Here is an 18,840-nt window from a genome sequence, read left to right as displayed (position 1 = left end):
GAGCGGGGAGCTATCTTGAAGTTTTGCAAAAGAACAGGCGCTTACGTTAGTAAGCTCTTACCGACAATGCTAACAGAATTATCACAATACAAATCTTATTATGTGTCACTCTACTGACATGACTCTGATTTGGCAAATTCACCGCACACCAGCAATGCAGTTTGGAACTCTGACGTACCATGAAGTCATGTCATGGAAAAGTAACACTTCCACAAAGACTGCATTCACTTTAGCAAATTAAGTGACGGGGAACAACTGCTAACGAAATGCTCTCCCACTTTCCAATAGAGCTCAGGACCACCACCTAATTTCTAGCTGCCTTGTTCATGAATTACAAAGATACTAGGCCGAGGGACTGCATAATCAATACGATTTCCTGAAGTTAAGGATTCCGTTACCAAGCCTCCTGAAGCCAGGGACCAGATCCACGAAAGTGGTAGTGCCATCACAAAGAATGGGGGCGAGACGCAGTCTGAACTGATGTCCGAGGGTCAGCAGGTGGTGAGCAATGTACATACAGTTGTTGTGGTGAATGGCGGCCAACTGGGGCAGTTTTTGAAGGTTCTCCCTATGCCAGGAGGAGGGGTAGAAAAAGAAAGAAATCACAAGTTACTGGGATCGAGGTGGAGGAAATGTTACTTCTCTTTTAAGGTACTTCTAGGCTTTAATAACTGTCTCCTGTACAACTGCATAACAAGATGCGGCCTCATCACCCTGACTCTGTTCAGAGTGACAGCGTCCCGCCTGAGTGCAGCCTGATCCAGTAAGACTATCCCAGGGAGTAACAAAAAAGAGCGAGCCAGGGAATCCAGTGTTGACCTGTGTCGACTCTGGATGTAAACCTAGCACAGATGTATATAATAATTCCCTTGAAGGACTCACCTGCCCTTCCTCCAAATTCCTTTTTCATTTATGTAATGAAGCACTAAACTCTTTTCTAATGCTCTAGTTTTCAAATTGGCTACAGTTTAGAGTCACCTGGGAAATTTTTAAATATATAGATGTTTAGACTTTTATTAACAAATGACCAATATTCTTTAAACATTTTTTTTTAAATGGCTTACTGCATTTAATTGTGAATTTTAGTAACCAAAATATTTTTGGTGGAAATATAAAATGACTGGTTTTAGTCCAACTTACGGGGGCACTTACTTGTGATATGTTGGCACGACATCATGGAACAAATGGAAGATATTCCTCACTGAGTAGAAAAGCTGAACAGCACTAATAAAAAACAGTTCCAACAGAAATGCATAAGGATAGTGGCAATGAGAAAAGAAAATTCAGGTCAAGTGCACATTAGTCATCACCTAAACACCTGCCTTGGTCACTGCTGAACACACCATTAATCTAGATGCAAATATATTCTCAACCAGTGTTTACTAACTAGATTGCAGTTGTAAAAACCTTGATCTGCTAATAATTTCAAGAAGAACAGCATTAACCCAAAGCCTCTTTCCCATTATCAATCTGCCGGTACCCAGACCATCCCTTCAGTAACAAATGGAGCTAAGCCTCAAGCAAATGTCACCTACTCACGGACGCACTCTGCAAAGGGCAAGGTGTCCATAAAGGCATTCACTTGTTCTCTTAGAATCAGTCTGACTGTCAGCTTTCACCTTTTCTCCTTCTTACTCCAATGCAAGGAGATGAATCAACATTTCTAGGACAGAATCCAACCTCAAATTTTTTTTGCCCTTTAAATCTGGCCTTAGAATACCTAAAGATTATTATTAAAATGCACTTGAGCAAATATAAAGTCTGTACGGCTTACTTCCACATAAGAATATCTTAAACTATGTACCTTGAATACAAAGGAATTCCACAAATATTTAGAAAAACAAGTCATGGTTCCTACACCCCAAAACACGGTTACTACTCGATTACTACAATGACCTGATGAAGTTATGTCATTTCATTTTTGCCCCACGTGTTGCTATTCAAGGTCTGGTAATGGGGAAGTGAGTTGTAATGGAGTTGTGTTTCTGTATGTCCTGTTTAAAACCATTTCTTTTAGAGGAAGCAGTGAGTACACAGACACTCATTGTTTATAGTGTTCTGTATTATCAAAAAACTTAGGAAACACTGCCTTGCAGCTCTAACTTCTGTTTAGTATATTTCATTCATGTGACAGCCATGTGACAAAATAGTTACTCCAAAATTCATTTTGCCAAAAGAGTATGTACTTTTCGTTTGTATTTTTCTTCCTACTTATATTTAGAACCAGATGGACCTGTGAACATCACAATTCATTGAAGTCATGGAAATATCTTAGTCAACATGTTCTTTCTAGAGCAGAATAAAATCAAAGGGTCTGTTTGCACGTGGAGATAAGAAGGAAAACTCTGGAAGCCCACCTGAGATATGGTGTGGCTGAGGCAGGCCCTAACCAGGACTGTTCTCTCCCGTGAGGAGGAGATAAGGCGCCGCTACCCACAGACAAACTAGGAGGCTTCTGCCAGTCTGCTCCGCAGCTCGGGCTCCAGCATGCCGCGTCCTCCTCCATTTAGTAAGAGAGGAGCTCGCGGAGCAGAAAGAGTTCGGTATGAGATGCGGACTCGAGGGTGAGGCACCCCGAATATGGTGTAGATTAAGAGAAATCACCTACAAAGGGTAAAATGAGATCTTCGAACATTCCATGCTTTTCCTTCTACCTTGGCCTTCCAACAAACTACTACTGCGCTAAAAACAAACATTTAAAGTGTAAATTAATTATAATTAGGGCCTGGATTTCACAAAAGGCAAAACGAATGTTCAGCTAAAAGGCCAGGGCAGGCTGGAGCAGACGGCATAACTACCACTGCTACCACCACCGTCGGTAATAACAGACGTTTGAGTATTGATGATTTTTCAGATAGTATTCGAAGTTCCCTGCAAGTGCTTCCTCACGTAACATCATTCAACTCAAATAAAAAGTAACAAATTAAACAGAAGTTAAAGAGTTTTTTGTAAAAAAGTGATTAACAACTTTAATGCCAAAGAAACTCCATTCGTCCATCCATGCACACGCTTCCATTTCCTAGATATGCTATAAGAAGCATGCATCATTACAAATAAAAGTTAATTATCGATATAGGTCTCTGTGTTACACTGTTTTTCCAGGAAAAAAAACGCTAATGGGATAGGAAAACCCAAAGATAATTTTCTTAATAAACGTCTAGTTTAGATACGCATTTAACCAAGTCACTGCCATTTTCAGAACTCTTACCACTGATCACTGCTGGTTGTGGCCTCTAGTAAAGTCTGATAGGCGAGTTCCATTAACTGCTTCACAGACTCACTGATGCGGCACGTGGGCAAAGAAAAGGAATGTTGGTCCAATGTATTTTCAGGCTCTAAATTCACCACCTCGTTGTACTGAGTTGTGGACATTTTCTGTACTGCTGACTTGTCATCCTTCTGAGGACTGGGTAAGTCTGGCACACTTATCTTAGAATCAGCAGTAATCTAAGATTGAAACATAAAACACAGAAAAAGCACTGTCCTCAGAACAATTCAAACGAAAGTATCAGAGAAGGGCAACGTGGTTGCTTGCACGATGATAGAGTTGTAGCTCTACAGGGGCTCCCGGGTGGCTCAGTCGGTTAAGCATCCAATGTTGGTTTCCGCTCAGGTCATGATCTCAAGGTTTGTGAGATCAATCCCCGCATCAGGCTCTATGCTGACAGTGCAGAGCCTGCTTGGGATGATCTCTCTCCTTCTCTCTCTGCCCCTCCCGTTTGTGCACTCTCTCTCTCTCTCAAAATCAATAAATAAACATTTTTAAAAATAATAATAATAAAGCTGTGGCTCTACAGTAATCAAAGGATTTGAGGAAATACAGCAGTATTTTAATGACTACTCAATCTTGGGTGAGAGCATGTCATAAGAAATAAAGAATCTCCTTTCCTGTGCAATTCTTCCATTTCTTCTGTGTATTCTTAATCTTGGTGGAAAGAGCAAAGCTCTGAAACTGGCCCAAGATTTCAGGTAAATGAAAGGACCTTAAAAAATCATCTTTCTCAGGGGCACCTGGGTAGCTCAGTCTGTTGGGCATCTGACTTTGGCTCAGGCTGTGATCTCACAGTCCATGAGTTTGGGCCCCGCATTCAGCTCTGTGCTGATAGCTCAGAGCCTGCAGCTTGCTTCGGATTCTATCTCTCTTTCTCTCTGCCCCTCCCCTGCTCATGCTCTGTCTCTCTCTGTCACAAAAATAAGAAAAAATATTTAAAAAAAAATTTTTTAAGTCATCTTTCTCAGAGGCACCGGGGTGGCTCAGTCTGTTAAGTATCCGACCTGGCTCAGGTCATGATTTTGCAGTTCATCAGTTTGAGCTCCGCATCAGGCTCGCTGCTGTCAGCACAGAGCCTGCTTTGGATCCTCTGTCCCCCTCTCTCTTGCCCCTCCCTCACTCTTGCTCTCTCTCTCTCTCTCTCTCCCCCAAAAATAAAAATAAATATTTTTTTTTTAAAAATCATCTTTCTCAGACTAAACTCTTAGATTATTGCAGACCTGTATAATTTTGTGTTCCGTTGTCTTAAATTATTTCCACCAAGAACACGTGTTGGCTTAGTCAAAGAAATAACCGATTCAGGCTAGCATATCCTCCGGTAAACAAAACAAAACAACATTTATACAGAATGAAAACTCCTAGTCTCATCAAGACTAAATGAAAGAGCACTAGGCTGCTAGTCTGGAAACATCAGTAACATTTTTTTACCCTAACTTTTAACAACGTCATTTAACCTCTCTGGACCTCAATTTTCTCATTGTAAAATGAAGGAATTATACTACAATAATGGTCTTCAAACCCTGCTTCCCAAAGATGCCACAGGGGCCAAAACATAATGAAGTTCCACGGCAAGAGCAGCGGTCCTGCTCCACACACACTGGGTTTCCACACCGCACTGCTCACAGGAAAAGCTCTGAGTCTCATACAAACGTTTAAACACCAATTGCGCCCTCCTAATCTATACACCGGTATATAGTATTATCTACCTCAGAGGGCGATAATGAAGTTTAAACGAGAATACAAATGTCAGGGAACTCGCAGTCAAATTTATGACTAAGATCAGAAAGTAGAAGAAAAATATAAAGATGATTTAAAAATGCTGATGTTTGTCTGAAAAATAATGGGCCCAAAATACACAGGACTCAAAAAAACGTTGACTTCTTGAGGAGAGTGAGAGAACCCCAGACGGAAGTATGGAAGATCTAATCTGGTAAACGGTCAGGTCAAAATGTTCAAACAGAACCAACATCAGCAACAAAATGCATCTTTGGGGAAAATAGTGGGTACACACAAGCAGTTGTCTAGAGACAATTTAGATGAAGCCCATGAAAGGCAATTAAGCTGAAAATGGTTTTTAGAAAAAGAAAGAGGATCTTTTTAAAGTTGGGCAGTTTAGAAGATCTAATCCCACGGCCTAGATGCCCAGGGAAAGAACCAGGATAGAGTCTAGACCAGTGGTTCACAGGTAGGGACAATTTTGCCCTCGGGGGAACATCCGGCAATGTCTGGAGACATTTTTCGAGTCACAACGGGAAGACAGGCATCTAGTGGGCAGAGGCTACTACTAAGCATCCTACAAAAGAGCCCCCCACAGCAAAGAATGACCTGGTCCCAAATGTCAACAGTGCCACTACTGAGAAACCCTGACCTAGAGGAAGCCACCACTAGGATTTGAGTTCCTGAAGATAATGCAGTCTTTTTAAAATTTTTTAAATGTTTATTTATTTTTGAGAGAGAGAGAGAGATTCAGAGTATGAGTGGGGAGGGGCAGAGAGAGAGAAGGAGGCACAGAATCCGAAGCAGGCTCCAGGCTCTGAGCTGTCAGTAGAGAGACCGATGCGGGGCTCAAGCTCACAAACCGTGAGATACCTGAGCCGAAGTTGGCTGCTTAACCAACTAAGCCACCCAGGCGCCCTGAAGATAATGCAGTCTTACAGGATGTCAGAACGAGCTGAGTAGGGAGCTCAGAGATCAGCTGGTTCAATTCTGTCACATGACAGAAGAGGAAAATGAGGTCCAACAAGGTTAAAAGATTTAGCCTGGAGTCACAGAGCAATCCACTGACAATCCTATTTACATCAAGGAGTTAGGAGACAGGAAAGTGGGACACATATTAACGCATTTGCCAAATATTTACTGAGCACTAAGTACACAGTACCATGTGCGGGTATCTTCTTGATGTTGGAGATACAGCAGTAGTCAGAAGAGGGGGGAGGGGAAAAAAAAGTCCACATGGAGCTAATTTTTTAGAGAGAAAAAAAATAAATAATTCATACAGAATGTTTGTTGATAATAATACGAAGAAAAATAAAGAAGGAAAGGGTGAAGGAATAGGAGGAAGTTACAATTTTAATAAGACTTGCCAGGAAACACAACAAGTCATGTAGGTATCTATGGTAAAAATGTTCCCAGGGGTATCTGGGTGGCTCAGTCGGTTAAGTGATCGTAAGTCGGTTAAGCTCAGGTCGTGATCTCGCAGTCCGTGAGTTCGAGCCCCGCGTCAGGCTCTGTGCTGACAGCTCAGAGCCTAGAGCCTGCTTCTGTCTCCTTCTCTCTCTATTTCTCTCAAAAATAAACATAAAAAAAAAAAAAAAAAAAAAAGATTTAAAAAATGTCCCCAGCAGAGGGAACAAGAGATTCAAAGGCTCTGCCACAAGGAGACGGGGAGAGAAGGCAATGTCAGGGCAAACCCTGCATGATCTTGGAGGCGGCTGTGAGACTATAGGGTCTCATTCTATAGGAGATGGGAAGCCACTTGGTTTGGGGCAGGAGTTACATAATCAAGTGATATTTATGTAAAAAAGTAAATAAGACCCCACAGCACAGTTCCTGGGACCGAGTGAATTGCAGCTCCTTAACAATCCAAAATACCTCAAACTGTGTTAAAATCTGTGCACCTCTAATGGCTAATTAACTGTTTTTCTCAGTGGACACACTGAGTGGACTACCCCCAAGGAAAAGGGAGGATGGTAAAAGGAGAAACAGAGGGAGGGAGAGCCTAATCCCTACCACTGTGACAGGAGAAAACTGGCTGAGGAATTTTCCATCAAGGGACTACTTTCATTTACGTTTTACTTTAATCTAAGTAATACCTTCCAATTACCAAATATTATTTTATATGTGTAAAATATGAAAAAAAAAAAAACAGAAAAGAAAATACACAAAATTATCTAAGGTCAAAGGGGTAAATTACCCCTTTATGCAAATTAAAGAGTCCACTGACTGCGGATAATTGTCGATGCCCTAAAAAGATTCTTTCTTGTTTGTTTTATTATCTTGACTTCAAAACTAGGGCCGCTGGTAGCCTCACAGATGAAGTCAACATGTTCACAACAGGGTATAATCTCTGGACATAATGAAGCCCAATTACATGTGTCACAAAATTGTATACTAAAATCTCAAGTAATAAAGTTAAGAAAAATCTACATGGGTTGATATACTGTCTAATTTCAACAAAGGTAATTAATCTACACGGGCTTTTCCATGTATACAATGCTTTCGGGTGCACTACTTATTTGGGCCTCACAGCATTCCATGAGAGGGGCAGAGAGCAGGACCACTTGAAAGATGAGAACTAATGTCAGAAGATGAGTAACTTCTCCCAGGGAGCTCAGCAACTGTCGTGCTCTGTTCCACTCTGCCAAATTTCTCTCAAAAATGAGCGGCTTCCTAAATACAATGTAATACAAGATAGCCCCAGTACCTTCACAGTGTTGTGAATTTCAGAGGTCATTAGATTTCTAGCTGCCACGATCACATCCTGACATTTCTTGTTAGCAAAATGAGAATTGATGTTACGGGCATATTTCAGCAAATCAGTAGTATCTCCTTTCAAAAACCTCATCTCCTTTAGGGCATTTTCAAATTCTTCAGTGGACTGTATGATCTGAGAAAGAGAGACATGGGGGAAAAAAGAATTATATACACATATTCCATTCCAATATTAAAATTTCAAATCCAATGTACAAAAAGTAACAAGGACAGGCTGGTCATTTAAGTTTTAGAGCAGACCAGCACTTAGCAGGTATACATATATCATATATTTTTCCAGCCTTAAATTCACTAAGAATAGTACCTTCAATATAAATTTCTTACTCTACTTAGTAAAAGAGCAAAGATCTCTAAAACAAATACACTTATTTTAGTGTTCACAGAAACACTAAAAAGAAGCAAAAAGGTACAGTGTCACATAAGAGCTACTAGAGCTGATCCAAGTATAAAAGAACAATTGTTTTTCAAAAGTATCTCACTAAGAAAATATACCTAAAAAGAAAACCCACTTCCCAGTCGAAAGGTAGAAAGCCCGGAGAGAAATGAAGTAACAAGAAAAGCTGCTTCCACCTCCTATTATAATTTCCTTAAAGATGTCTCTGAAGAGCAAAAAGTCTCTAAGGAATTACGAAAGACACCGACAGGCACCTACAGTCTCTGAAAACCTTGTGTGACGTCTCTGTACTTACCTCCTCGTACTGCTGTAACTTGCTGCTATTAGTTGGGATAGAATAAACCAAACAGTTTTTAATGAGGCACTCAGACAAGTCTTCCCAGATCATGTCACCGAGCAGCTCAGCCAATATGATCTCAGATGGTTTTTCATTTTCTAGATCAGTATCAAGAGGTAAATCTGCATCATAAAAAAAAGTTTTAAACAAGAAGCCACTCACAGTCCAGATTATTCTCAAGTTCCCTCGTTTTCTAGAATTCTTTCATTTTAGGATGAGGGGGAAGAAAACAGCACAGATAATCCTACAGCCATCTCAACTGCCTACGTGGGACACAGCATGGCATACAATTATTACTTTACTTTCACTGCTCAACTGGACAGTCTGCACCGTATTACTGCCTGTACTCCACAACAGTAAAGTATTCAGCCATCTACATTATACAGTAACCATCTACTGCTAATCTACTGATCTGATTACATGACAAGCACTCAGAAGTTCTGCGTATCAAAGTTGAAACTCATTTAGAATAAAATCCCAGGCCCTTAATAATGAATAAACATCCTCTGTCATCTCTGCCTAGGATCTGCGTGTTTGTCCTAAGTAAAATATCAGCAAATGCCTTACATTACAGCGTAATATCTAGCCTAGCAAACAGAATACCTCAATACCTCTCTGAAGTGTATCGTGGGGGTTTTAATGGGGTTGTATTTAAAATAAACTATTAATTAATTAAATAATAGTGAAGAATCAGGAACCAATGTAGAGAGAAGAGGAACCAGAAAAGAGACCAGCTATTTTTAACCTAGTTCTGATTCACCAAGGAAGACCTTAGGGGATAAGAACCTTAAAAGAAAGTGAGCATATTATCTTAGAGCCTTGAGAACCTTACAATGTCTAAAGTCTAGGCCTGTACTGCCCAATATGGATAGCCACCAGCCATACTTTGCTGCTGAGCACTTGAATGGTGGTGTGACTGAGGAAATAATTTTTTTTTTAATTGATTTCAATTTCAGCTTAAAAATGGAAGCAAGGGTGTGTCATTATAAAGGGGTCGCCCAGAGCAGCCTGTGGCAAAAGCAGAGTGCCGTATCTTGATTGTGGGGGTGGCTACATGGATCCACACGTGATAAGACTGCACAGAACTATACACACATACAAATGACTACAGGTGAAAACCGGTGAAATGTGAGTCAGCTCTGTGAATCGGACCACAGTCAATTTGCTGGTTTTGATATTGTACTACAGGTATACAAGATGTTAACACCGGGGAAGATGGTGGAAGGGGACATGGGACCTCTGAACATTGTTTGAACAAAAATTTTAAAGTTAAAAAAAAAAGTGTAGTTTTCCATTAAACACAACTTTGTTGTTTTGCTAAGACTTCATTTCACTTTAACCATTGCGCCGCGTCAGCTATTGTCACACTTGCTGTGTCTGTGGCGGGCACATGGATCCCCTCCAGCACCGCACACACACATGACCAATCCACTTGGTGTAAACAGATTCATTCCATTCCAATTATTTGTTGACTATGCACCAATGTGACACCGTAATGTTTATCTGAATATTTATGCATACAGCACAAGTTGCAATGATACCTATATAAATTGTAAAAGGCAATTAAGTCAAAATAACTATTTTAATTATGACATAATTATTTCTCTAAGTTTAAAGGAGATAACTATGGACAAGGTACACTACCGATGCAGGATTAAGTGAAGATGCAAAAGCCAATAGAATCATTGGAACAGTAAAGGGAAAACAAAGAGAGACTGGAGAAAATACGTCACAAATTTCACAATAAATGGTAACTGCAATTCACTAACACAAAGCAAAACAAACGAACCTGCTTTTTTTTGAAGATAATAAAACAGACAAGAGACATTTTCAGCAAATATCATAAATATTTCACCACACTATTAAAAAGTACTCTATTCTTATTTTACTTAGTTTTTTATTAGGAAAGGGTACTGAATTTTGTCATAATGTTTTCCATATCTAATGATATAATCCCTTTTAATATGCTGATATAATAAACTGGTTGATAGGTTTCTTATGCTAAACTACCTTTGCACTCCTAGAATAAACAATGTGTCCTTTTTAACAGTACTGTTGGCTTTAACTTACTATATTTTGTAAATGTTTGCATTTATAAGCCAAAAGTAAAATCATTTTATAGTGTTTTCTCTACGTGTAAACTATCACAAAATGTACATTTTCGTATTACGTTTATGCTGGCTTTTAAAAAATTAAGTAGGACATAATCATCTTTTTCTATTGACCAAAAGGGCTTGATTAACACAGGCATTATCTATAATTTGAAGAATCCACAGAATTTTTAGCCATAAACTTTCTGTGCCTGATGGTAGCCTTTTTAGTGGCAAGTCTTTAACAATCTTTCAAATTTCTTCTATAGTTATTTGTATGTTCAGAGCTTCTGCTCCTTGGTAGAAATCTGTAGTTGACATTTTCTAGAAAATCATCACAGCAAAAGCAAAACTTGCTTATTATGACAAGCCCCAAACCACCAAGGTTTATAAAGAAAAAGCCAAATCTTCCCTCTCCACATCCACAAGCTTCTCTCTCCACACCCAAGTGACCAACATTAAGTTTGGTTTGTCTTCTTCCTCCCTTACATTCATACTACATATATTTATATATGAGTTGCCAAATACACACACATATATATGAATCAAACACACACACACACACATCTGAATTGCCAAATGCACACACACACACTTGAAATGGACTGAATTGTACAGAACTGTATACTCTCCCCGTTGATAATTCATATGTTGAAGCCTTAACCCCCAATGTGACTGGATTTGGAGATAGGGTCTGGCCTTAAAGAGGTAATTAAGGTTAAATGAGGTCATAAGGGAGGGGTCCTCATCCAGTATGACTAGTGGCCTTATAAGAAGAGAAGAAACACCAGGATGCACACTTACACAGGACAGACAGGTAAGAGGCTGTCTGCAAGGTAGGGAGACAGGGCTCAGGAGAAACCAAATCTGCTAATACCTTGATCTTGGAACTTCTGGCCTCCAAAACTGGGAGAAAATTAATTTCTGTTGTTCAAGCCACACAGCCTGTGGCATTGTGTTAGCAAACTAACACAATCCTCATATAAGGGACTGCTTTCTTTTTTATAAATTGGGTTCATGCCAACAACAACAAAAAAGGATTCATGCCATAGATTTTACACTTAACTTTTTTATGACTTCAAAGTAGACCATGGCCATCTCTTAAGTCAACATATCTAGGTCTCCTTCATTTCTTTTTCATGGCTACATAATGCACCATAGTATGGCTCAACCATTCTTCAAACGATGGGTGCACAGTCCAGTCTGCAAGTATATAATACTACTCACACACACAAAGATATAACTGATTGATATCACTTCCGTAAAGAATTAAAAATTGAAATACAGGGGTTGCATTTTTTGGATTTTACTATACATATACTATAATAGAGCTTCGTAATATTTTACAAAGTACTCCAAAAAGCAATGAAGGAGACTACTTTTCCACTTTCTTGTCAGAGTGTTTTACACAGACCTTTTAATGTCAGCCCTATGGATGAAAGTTCTACCTTGGTGGTGTGATTTCCGTCCCCCCACTAGGGAGATTAAGCAACACATTTTTTTATGTTTATTATCAAATTGCACTTTTTCTTCCATGAATTGCCTATTCATATTTTTTGCCTATTTTTCTATTATTATGTTTTCTTTTTCTCTGGAAAAAAGTCCTTATACTAACACCTTGTCTGCCAAACCTATTGCAAGGACTTTCCCCCAACCCACTACTGTCTTTTGACTTTGTTTATGGTATTGTTTACCACACAGAACTTAACATTTGTATGTAGTCAAATTCATCCATCCTTTCCTTTATGCATTCTGAGCGTCCTCAGACTATTCACATCTCCTAAATTTTCTTCCAACGTTTTTATTGGTTTTGGTTTTTTTCATAAAGGGCTTTAATTCATCTGGAATTTACATCTGTGCGGAGTATGAAGCAGGAATCTAACTTCGTTTTACTGCACAGATAGCCAATTTTGCTAGCACCATTATTAAATGAACTATCTATAGTCCCACAAAACTGAAACGTGACTTTGATCAAACAGCAAGTTCTCATTTATTCTTGGCTCTACTTCTGGACTCTTTTTTATTCCACTGATTTCCTTGTACCAAGAACACAGTTTTAATTTTAAAATTCTCCCACTAATGTCTTTTAAATCTTTATTGGCAATCCTCCAAACTATTTTTTTTTAATGTTTATTTCTTTTTGAGAGAGAGAGAGACAGAAAGAGTGTGCACAAGCAGGGGAGATACAGAGAGAGGGAGACAGAGGATCCGAAGCAGGCTCCATGCTGACAGGAGAGTACCTTGATGTGGGGCTCAAACTCACAAACCATGAGACGGTGACCTGAGCCAAAGTCAGATGCTTAACCGACTGAGCCACCCAGGCACCCCCAAATCTATTTATTTTTTAATTTTTTTTTAATGTTTATTTATTTTTGAGAAAGAGAAAGAGAGAAAGAGAGAGAGCATGAGCAGGGGAAGGGCAGAGAGAGAGGGGGAGACACAGAATCTGAAGCAGGTTCCAGGCTTTGAGCTGTTAGCACAGAGCCCAACGTGGGGCTCGAACTCAAACCATGAGATCTTGACCTGAGCTGAAGTCGGCCGCTTAATCAACTGCGCCACCCAGGCGCCCCCAAATCTATTTTTGATGTAAGCTTTAGAGTTTGTTGAGTTTGAAAACATATAATGGGTATTTGACTGGAAATGTATTAAATTTATACATTATTTGGAATGAACTGACAATTTTATGAGGCTATCTTCTAATCCAAGATAGCCTCCCTTTTATTCAGGTCTTATAATCTTGAAAATTTTATGGTTCTCTTCACATATGTCCTCTCCTTTCTTATTAAGCTTAACTTTAAAAATATTATAGATTTTGTTAGCATTATAAATTTCTTTATATTTAATTTACAAGTGATTATTACTAGTACAGAGAGAAATTATCAATTTTATATCTTCATACTAGTATCTATACAACTATTAAGTTTCATATTAATTATTAAAGTTTTAGTAGTCTTTTGGTTTCCTAGGTATGAGATTATATCATTTATATGTAAAGATAATTTCTTCTAATATACATACTTATTTTCTCTTCTTTGCATTAGCTACAACCCCTAAAACAATACCAAAGAATATTAATGATAACGTGCATTCCTGACTTACAACTGATTTTAATGGAAACAAAGTTTTTAATCCTTTAATAGAATGCTTGTTGTTAGCTTTTTAGAAGCAATTAGTTTTAAAACCAATCATTACTTTAAAAAAATTCAATACAATAAACCATACGATAATTATGCAAAGTGATCTACTACATAGCTATATAATTTACTTTGTAATTTCCCTATTCTTCAAGATTTCATTACTTTCCAGTATTTCAGTATTATAAGTAACATTATAATAACCTTATACACAAATATATGGTAATACATACACAAATAGTTTCATATATTTAAAATTATTTCTGCTTCTATTAAGAGGATCATGTAGTTCTTATCCTTTCTTTTATTTACTTAAATATTTTTTTAACATTTATTCATTTTTGAGAGACAGAGAGAGACACAGCATGAGTGGGGAAGGGGCAGAGAGAGAGGGAGACACAGAATCCAAAGCAGACTTCAGGCTGTGAGCTGTTAGCACAGAGGCCGACGTGGGGCTCAAACTCACGAACTGTGAGATCATGACCTGAGCCAAAGTCGGTCGTTTAACCGACTGAGCCACCCAGGCACCCTTTTATCTTTTATTAATGTGATGTATCACACTGATTGATTTGAGGATATTGAACCATCCCTATAGCCCTGAAATAAATCTCACTTGATCATGGTGAATAATTCTTTTAAGGTATTGTTGAATTTGATCTGCTAATAACTTGTTGAGAATTTTTGCATCCATGTTGGTCAGGGAAATTGGTCTGTAATTCTCCTTTTTAGTGGGGTCTTTGGTTTTGAAGGTAATGCTGGCCTCACAAAATGAGTCTGGAAGTTTTCCTTCCATTTCTATTTTTTGGAACAGCTTCAAAAGAATAGGTATTAACTCTTCTTAAATTTTTTTTTTTTTAACGTTTTTATTTATTTTTGAGACAGGGAGAGACAGAGCATGAACAGGGGAGGGTCAGAGAGAGGGAGACACAGAATCTGAAACAGGCTCCAGGCTCTGAGCTGTCAGCACAGAGCCCGATGCGGGGCTCGAACTCACGGACCGAGAGATCATGACCTGAGCTGAAGTCGGCCGCCCAACCGACTGAGCCACCCAGGCACCCCAGATATTAACTCTTCTTTAAATGTTTGGCAGAATCCCCCCTGGGAAGCCATCTGGCCCTGGATTCTTGTTTGTACTGATTCAATTTCTTTACTGGTTATGGGTCTGTTCAAATTTTCTATTTCTTCCTGTTTCAGTTTTGGTAATTTATATATTTCTAGGAATTTATCCATTTCTTCTGGATTGCCTGATTTGTTGGCACATAATTACTCATAATATTCTCTTATTATGGTTTGTGTTTCTGTGGTGTTGACTGTGATCTGTCCTCTTTCATTCATGACTTTATTTATTTGGGTCCTTTTTCTTTTTGATAAATGGAACAGAACAGAGAACCCCAGAAATAGACCCACAAAAGTATAGCCAACTAATCTTTGACAAAGCAGGAAAGAATATCCAATGGAAAAAAGACAGTCTCTTCAGCAAATGGTGCTGGGAAAACTGGACAGCAACACGCAGAAGAATGTACCTGGACCACTTTCTTACAGCATACACAAAAATAAACTCAAAATGGATGAAAAGACCTAAATACAAGATAGGAAACCATTGAAATCCTAGAGAAGAAAACAAGCAACAACTCTCTGAAATCAGCTGAGCAACTTCTTACTAGACACATCACCAAAGGCAAGGAAAACAAAAGCAAAAATGAACTACTGGGACCTCATCAAAATAAAAAGCTTCTGCACAGCAAAGAAAACAATCAACAAAACTAAAAGGCAACCGATGGAATGGGAGAAGATATTTGCAAATGACATATCAGATAAAGGGTTAGTATCTAAAATCTGTAAGGAACTTATCAAACTCAACACCCAGAAAACGAATAATCCAGTGAAAAAAGGGACAGAAGACATGAATGGATACTTCTCCAAAGAAGACATCCAGATGGCTAACAGACACATGAAAAGATGCTCAACATCACTCATCATCAGGGAAATACAAACCAAAACCATGATGAGGTACCACCTCACATCTGTCAGAATGGCTAAAATTCATAACTCAGGAAACAAAGATGTTGGCAAGGATGCATAGAAAGGGGAACCCTCTTGCACTGTTGGTGGGAATGCAAACTGGTGTTGCCACCCTGGAAAACAGTATGAAGGTTCCTCAAAAAGTTAAAAACAGAACTACCCTAAGATCCAGCAATTGCACTCCTGGGTATTTACCCAAAGGATACAAAAATACAGATTTCAAGGGATACCTACACCCTGATGTTTATAGGAGCATTATCAGCAACAGTCAAACTATGGAGAGAGCCCAGATTTCCACCCATTGATAAATAAAGATGTGGTGTGTGTGTGTATGTATGTGTATATATGTATGTATATATGTATGTATGTGTGTGTGTATATATATACATACACATGTATGTGTATACATATATGTATATGTATACATGTATATGTATATATATACACACACACACAATGGAATATGTGCACACACATACACACACACAATGGAATATTACTCAGAATATTCAAAAAGAATGAAATCTTGCCATCTGCAACAATGTGGATGGAGCTACAGTGTATTATGCTAAGTGAAATAAGTCAGTCAGAGAAAGATAAATATCATATGATTTCACTCATATGTGGAATTTAAGAAACAAAACAGATGAACATATGGTAGGGGGTGGGAAGAGAGGGAAAACAAACCATAAGAGACTAGTAAAAATAGAGAACAATCTGAGGGCTGATGGATGGAGTAGGGTGGGGGATGGGCTAGATGGGTGATGGGTACTAAGGAGGACACTTGTGATGAGCACTGGGTGTTATATGTAAGGGATGAATCAGTGAATTCTACTCCTGAAACTAATATTGCACTGTATGCTCACTAGAATTTAAATAAAATTAATTTCTTAAAAATTAAGAAATAAATGGGGCGCCTGGGTGGCTCAGTCGGTTAAGCGTCCAACTTCGGCTCAGGTCACGATCTCACGGTCCGTGAGTTCGAGCCCCGTGTCAGGCTCTGGGCTGATGGCTCAGAGCCTGGAGCCTGCTTCCGATTCTGTGTCTCCCTCTCTCTCTGCCCCTCCCCCGTTCATGCTCTGTCTCTCTCTGTCTCAAAAATAAATAAACGTTAAAAAAAAAATTAAGAAATAAAAACAAAAAGGCTATCTTCATAGAAGCATGGAACTGAGAATGAGAGCATGAGTACTGGCAAACTACTCTGAAGTGTTTCACACTATACCTATAATACTTTGTTCTGTTTTGAATACCATACTTTGAATAAGACTATAGAAGAAATGGAATACATTCACAGAAGAGCAATGAAAATAGGAACTTAAAACTATGTGATTCAAAAAACCTAAGGATGTTTATATTGGTGGTAAGATACAGGGGAAATAACAGCTACTGTAAAGAACTTAGAAGTCCATCATGTGTAACAGGAGTTAGACATGTTATATGTAATTCCACACAGTAGAAATGGCATCCATGAAGCAGACATTACAGAGCAATGTATTTTGAACAAATTTGTTAAACGACTACCTTAAAGATTTAATCTGCAAAATGGAGGCTTTGCCAGTAGTATTTACCATAGACATAGAAGATATGATTTTTAAAAAACAAACAAAAACTCCATAAAACTCAAGAGTTTCCCAGAGACTGAACAGAATGTATCAAGAGGAAGTGACCTCGCTCTCACTACCAGTGCTCAGGCTGGCTATGTGATCCATGGATGGGAGTGTGAGAGAGGAGACTCAAGCATCAGAGATCTCTGGTTCTTCCCAATCCTTCGATACTTAGTTTACAACTTTGTTTATTGCTATGTATTATCTCCCTAAGTGAAGGAACAAAAGAACTACCTTGGATTTCTGCAGTTTATACAAGTCTTAAGACTTTTCTTCTTCTCTGCTACTGTTAAAACTAGAACCAATTCCTTCCTTGCTTTACACAGAAATTATTTTACATTAATAAACTAAAGGACTGCCAGGAAGGCATTCAAACAACACCAGCATTTTTTTTTATTTTGTCCACATCAAGATTGTTTGATTTGACTATTCAGCCAGACAACTGAAAACAGCATAAAGAAGTCAAATAACTAAAAAACAACAGTATTAATACACCAGAAGAACATGTTATTTTTCACAGTATTACAACTAAAAATAATTATTCAGAGCAATACAGAAAATGGCTATCTCAATCGTGAATGTATAAAGATCTACCCAACTGGTTGAGATGGAATGTACTTTATTTCTTAAATCTAGTTTGTTTCTACCAGATGAATGGGATCTTCCCAATGAAATACGTAAAGCAGTACTTGGTTCATCTCTGCTTCGCCCATAATTAAAGCAAGAGTCCCAATATGTGATGCTACAAGTCTAGTGAGAGAAGCATATCCCAGAATTTAAGTAACTATTACAACCCTTGGTGACCCTACTTTCCATATGGGGAGGAAAATGATCGTAAAGCAGAGCAGGAAACAAGAAGGTAATGACTTTACTCCTATGGCATAATTTACTCACCTCCAATCCTCTATACATTCAACTTGGGGGCATGTTTATCTACCTTAAAATACTATTTACTTTAAAAATAATATTGACTTTTTCCCAAACGTAAAAATATGAGAGCACTACCTTGGGGACACATACCTAGAAGGTGTTTCTGGAGCACTTCCAGTACTAGTCTGATCTTTGCAAAAACTTCAGAAGGTGATGGATGTTCCAAGTCAGTCATCACAGATTCAAAACGAATACTAATGATGTTAGGCTGGCTTTCTACCACAGCATAAAGAGATGGGCAAGATGCCAGAGGCCTAAGGATATACTTCAGCAGCATCTGACCTGAAAAATTTTATGAACGTTCATCAGAAATCACTGGAAGAAACTTTTAAAAAGCAAGCATGCCACACCACCCAAAAAAAAAAAAAAAAAAAAATCTTTGAACCTAACAATAAAAATACATATAATGTGAATCACACACCACTCATTATGCATGGCAGGTTTTACCACTGAAGTTTCCCAGAGACTGTCTACAGGTCTTTATTTAAATTATTCAAAACAGTCCAGTAAAATAAATAGCAGTAGCTAGTTTAAAACAAGGAAAAAAGGAAAGACAAGAAAGGATCC

At 38.5% G+C, this 18,840-nt stretch overlaps 1 protein-coding gene across 1 annotated transcript in view; it reads right to left on the bottom strand.

The window, feature by feature from the left end:
• Window positions 1–18,840, bottom strand: part of ZW10 (zw10 kinetochore protein) — a 34,668-nt gene that overhangs the window by 5,298 nt on the left and 10,530 nt on the right. Inside the window, exons 7-12 of the mRNA XM_078432749.2 lie at window positions 18,364–18,555; window positions 8,452–8,615; window positions 7,695–7,877; window positions 3,209–3,447; window positions 1,153–1,224; window positions 399–568 (exon numbers count right to left, since the gene is read on the bottom strand). Coding sequence (XP_078288875.1) covers window positions 399–568; window positions 1,153–1,224; window positions 3,209–3,447; window positions 7,695–7,877; window positions 8,452–8,615; window positions 18,364–18,555 — 1,020 coding nt within the window. The remainder of the gene's footprint in view (window positions 1–398; window positions 569–1,152; window positions 1,225–3,208; window positions 3,448–7,694; window positions 7,878–8,451; window positions 8,616–18,363; window positions 18,556–18,840) is intronic.

The sequence above is a fragment of the Panthera onca genome, chromosome D1 (genome assembly GCF_046562875.1).
Source record: "Panthera onca isolate mPanOnc1 chromosome D1, mPanOnc1 haplotype 2, whole genome shotgun sequence".
Lineage (NCBI taxonomy): Eukaryota > Metazoa > Chordata > Mammalia > Carnivora > Felidae > Panthera > Panthera onca.
Note: the sequence above shows the minus strand (reverse complement) of the source record. Positions and strands in the feature narration are given on the sequence as shown.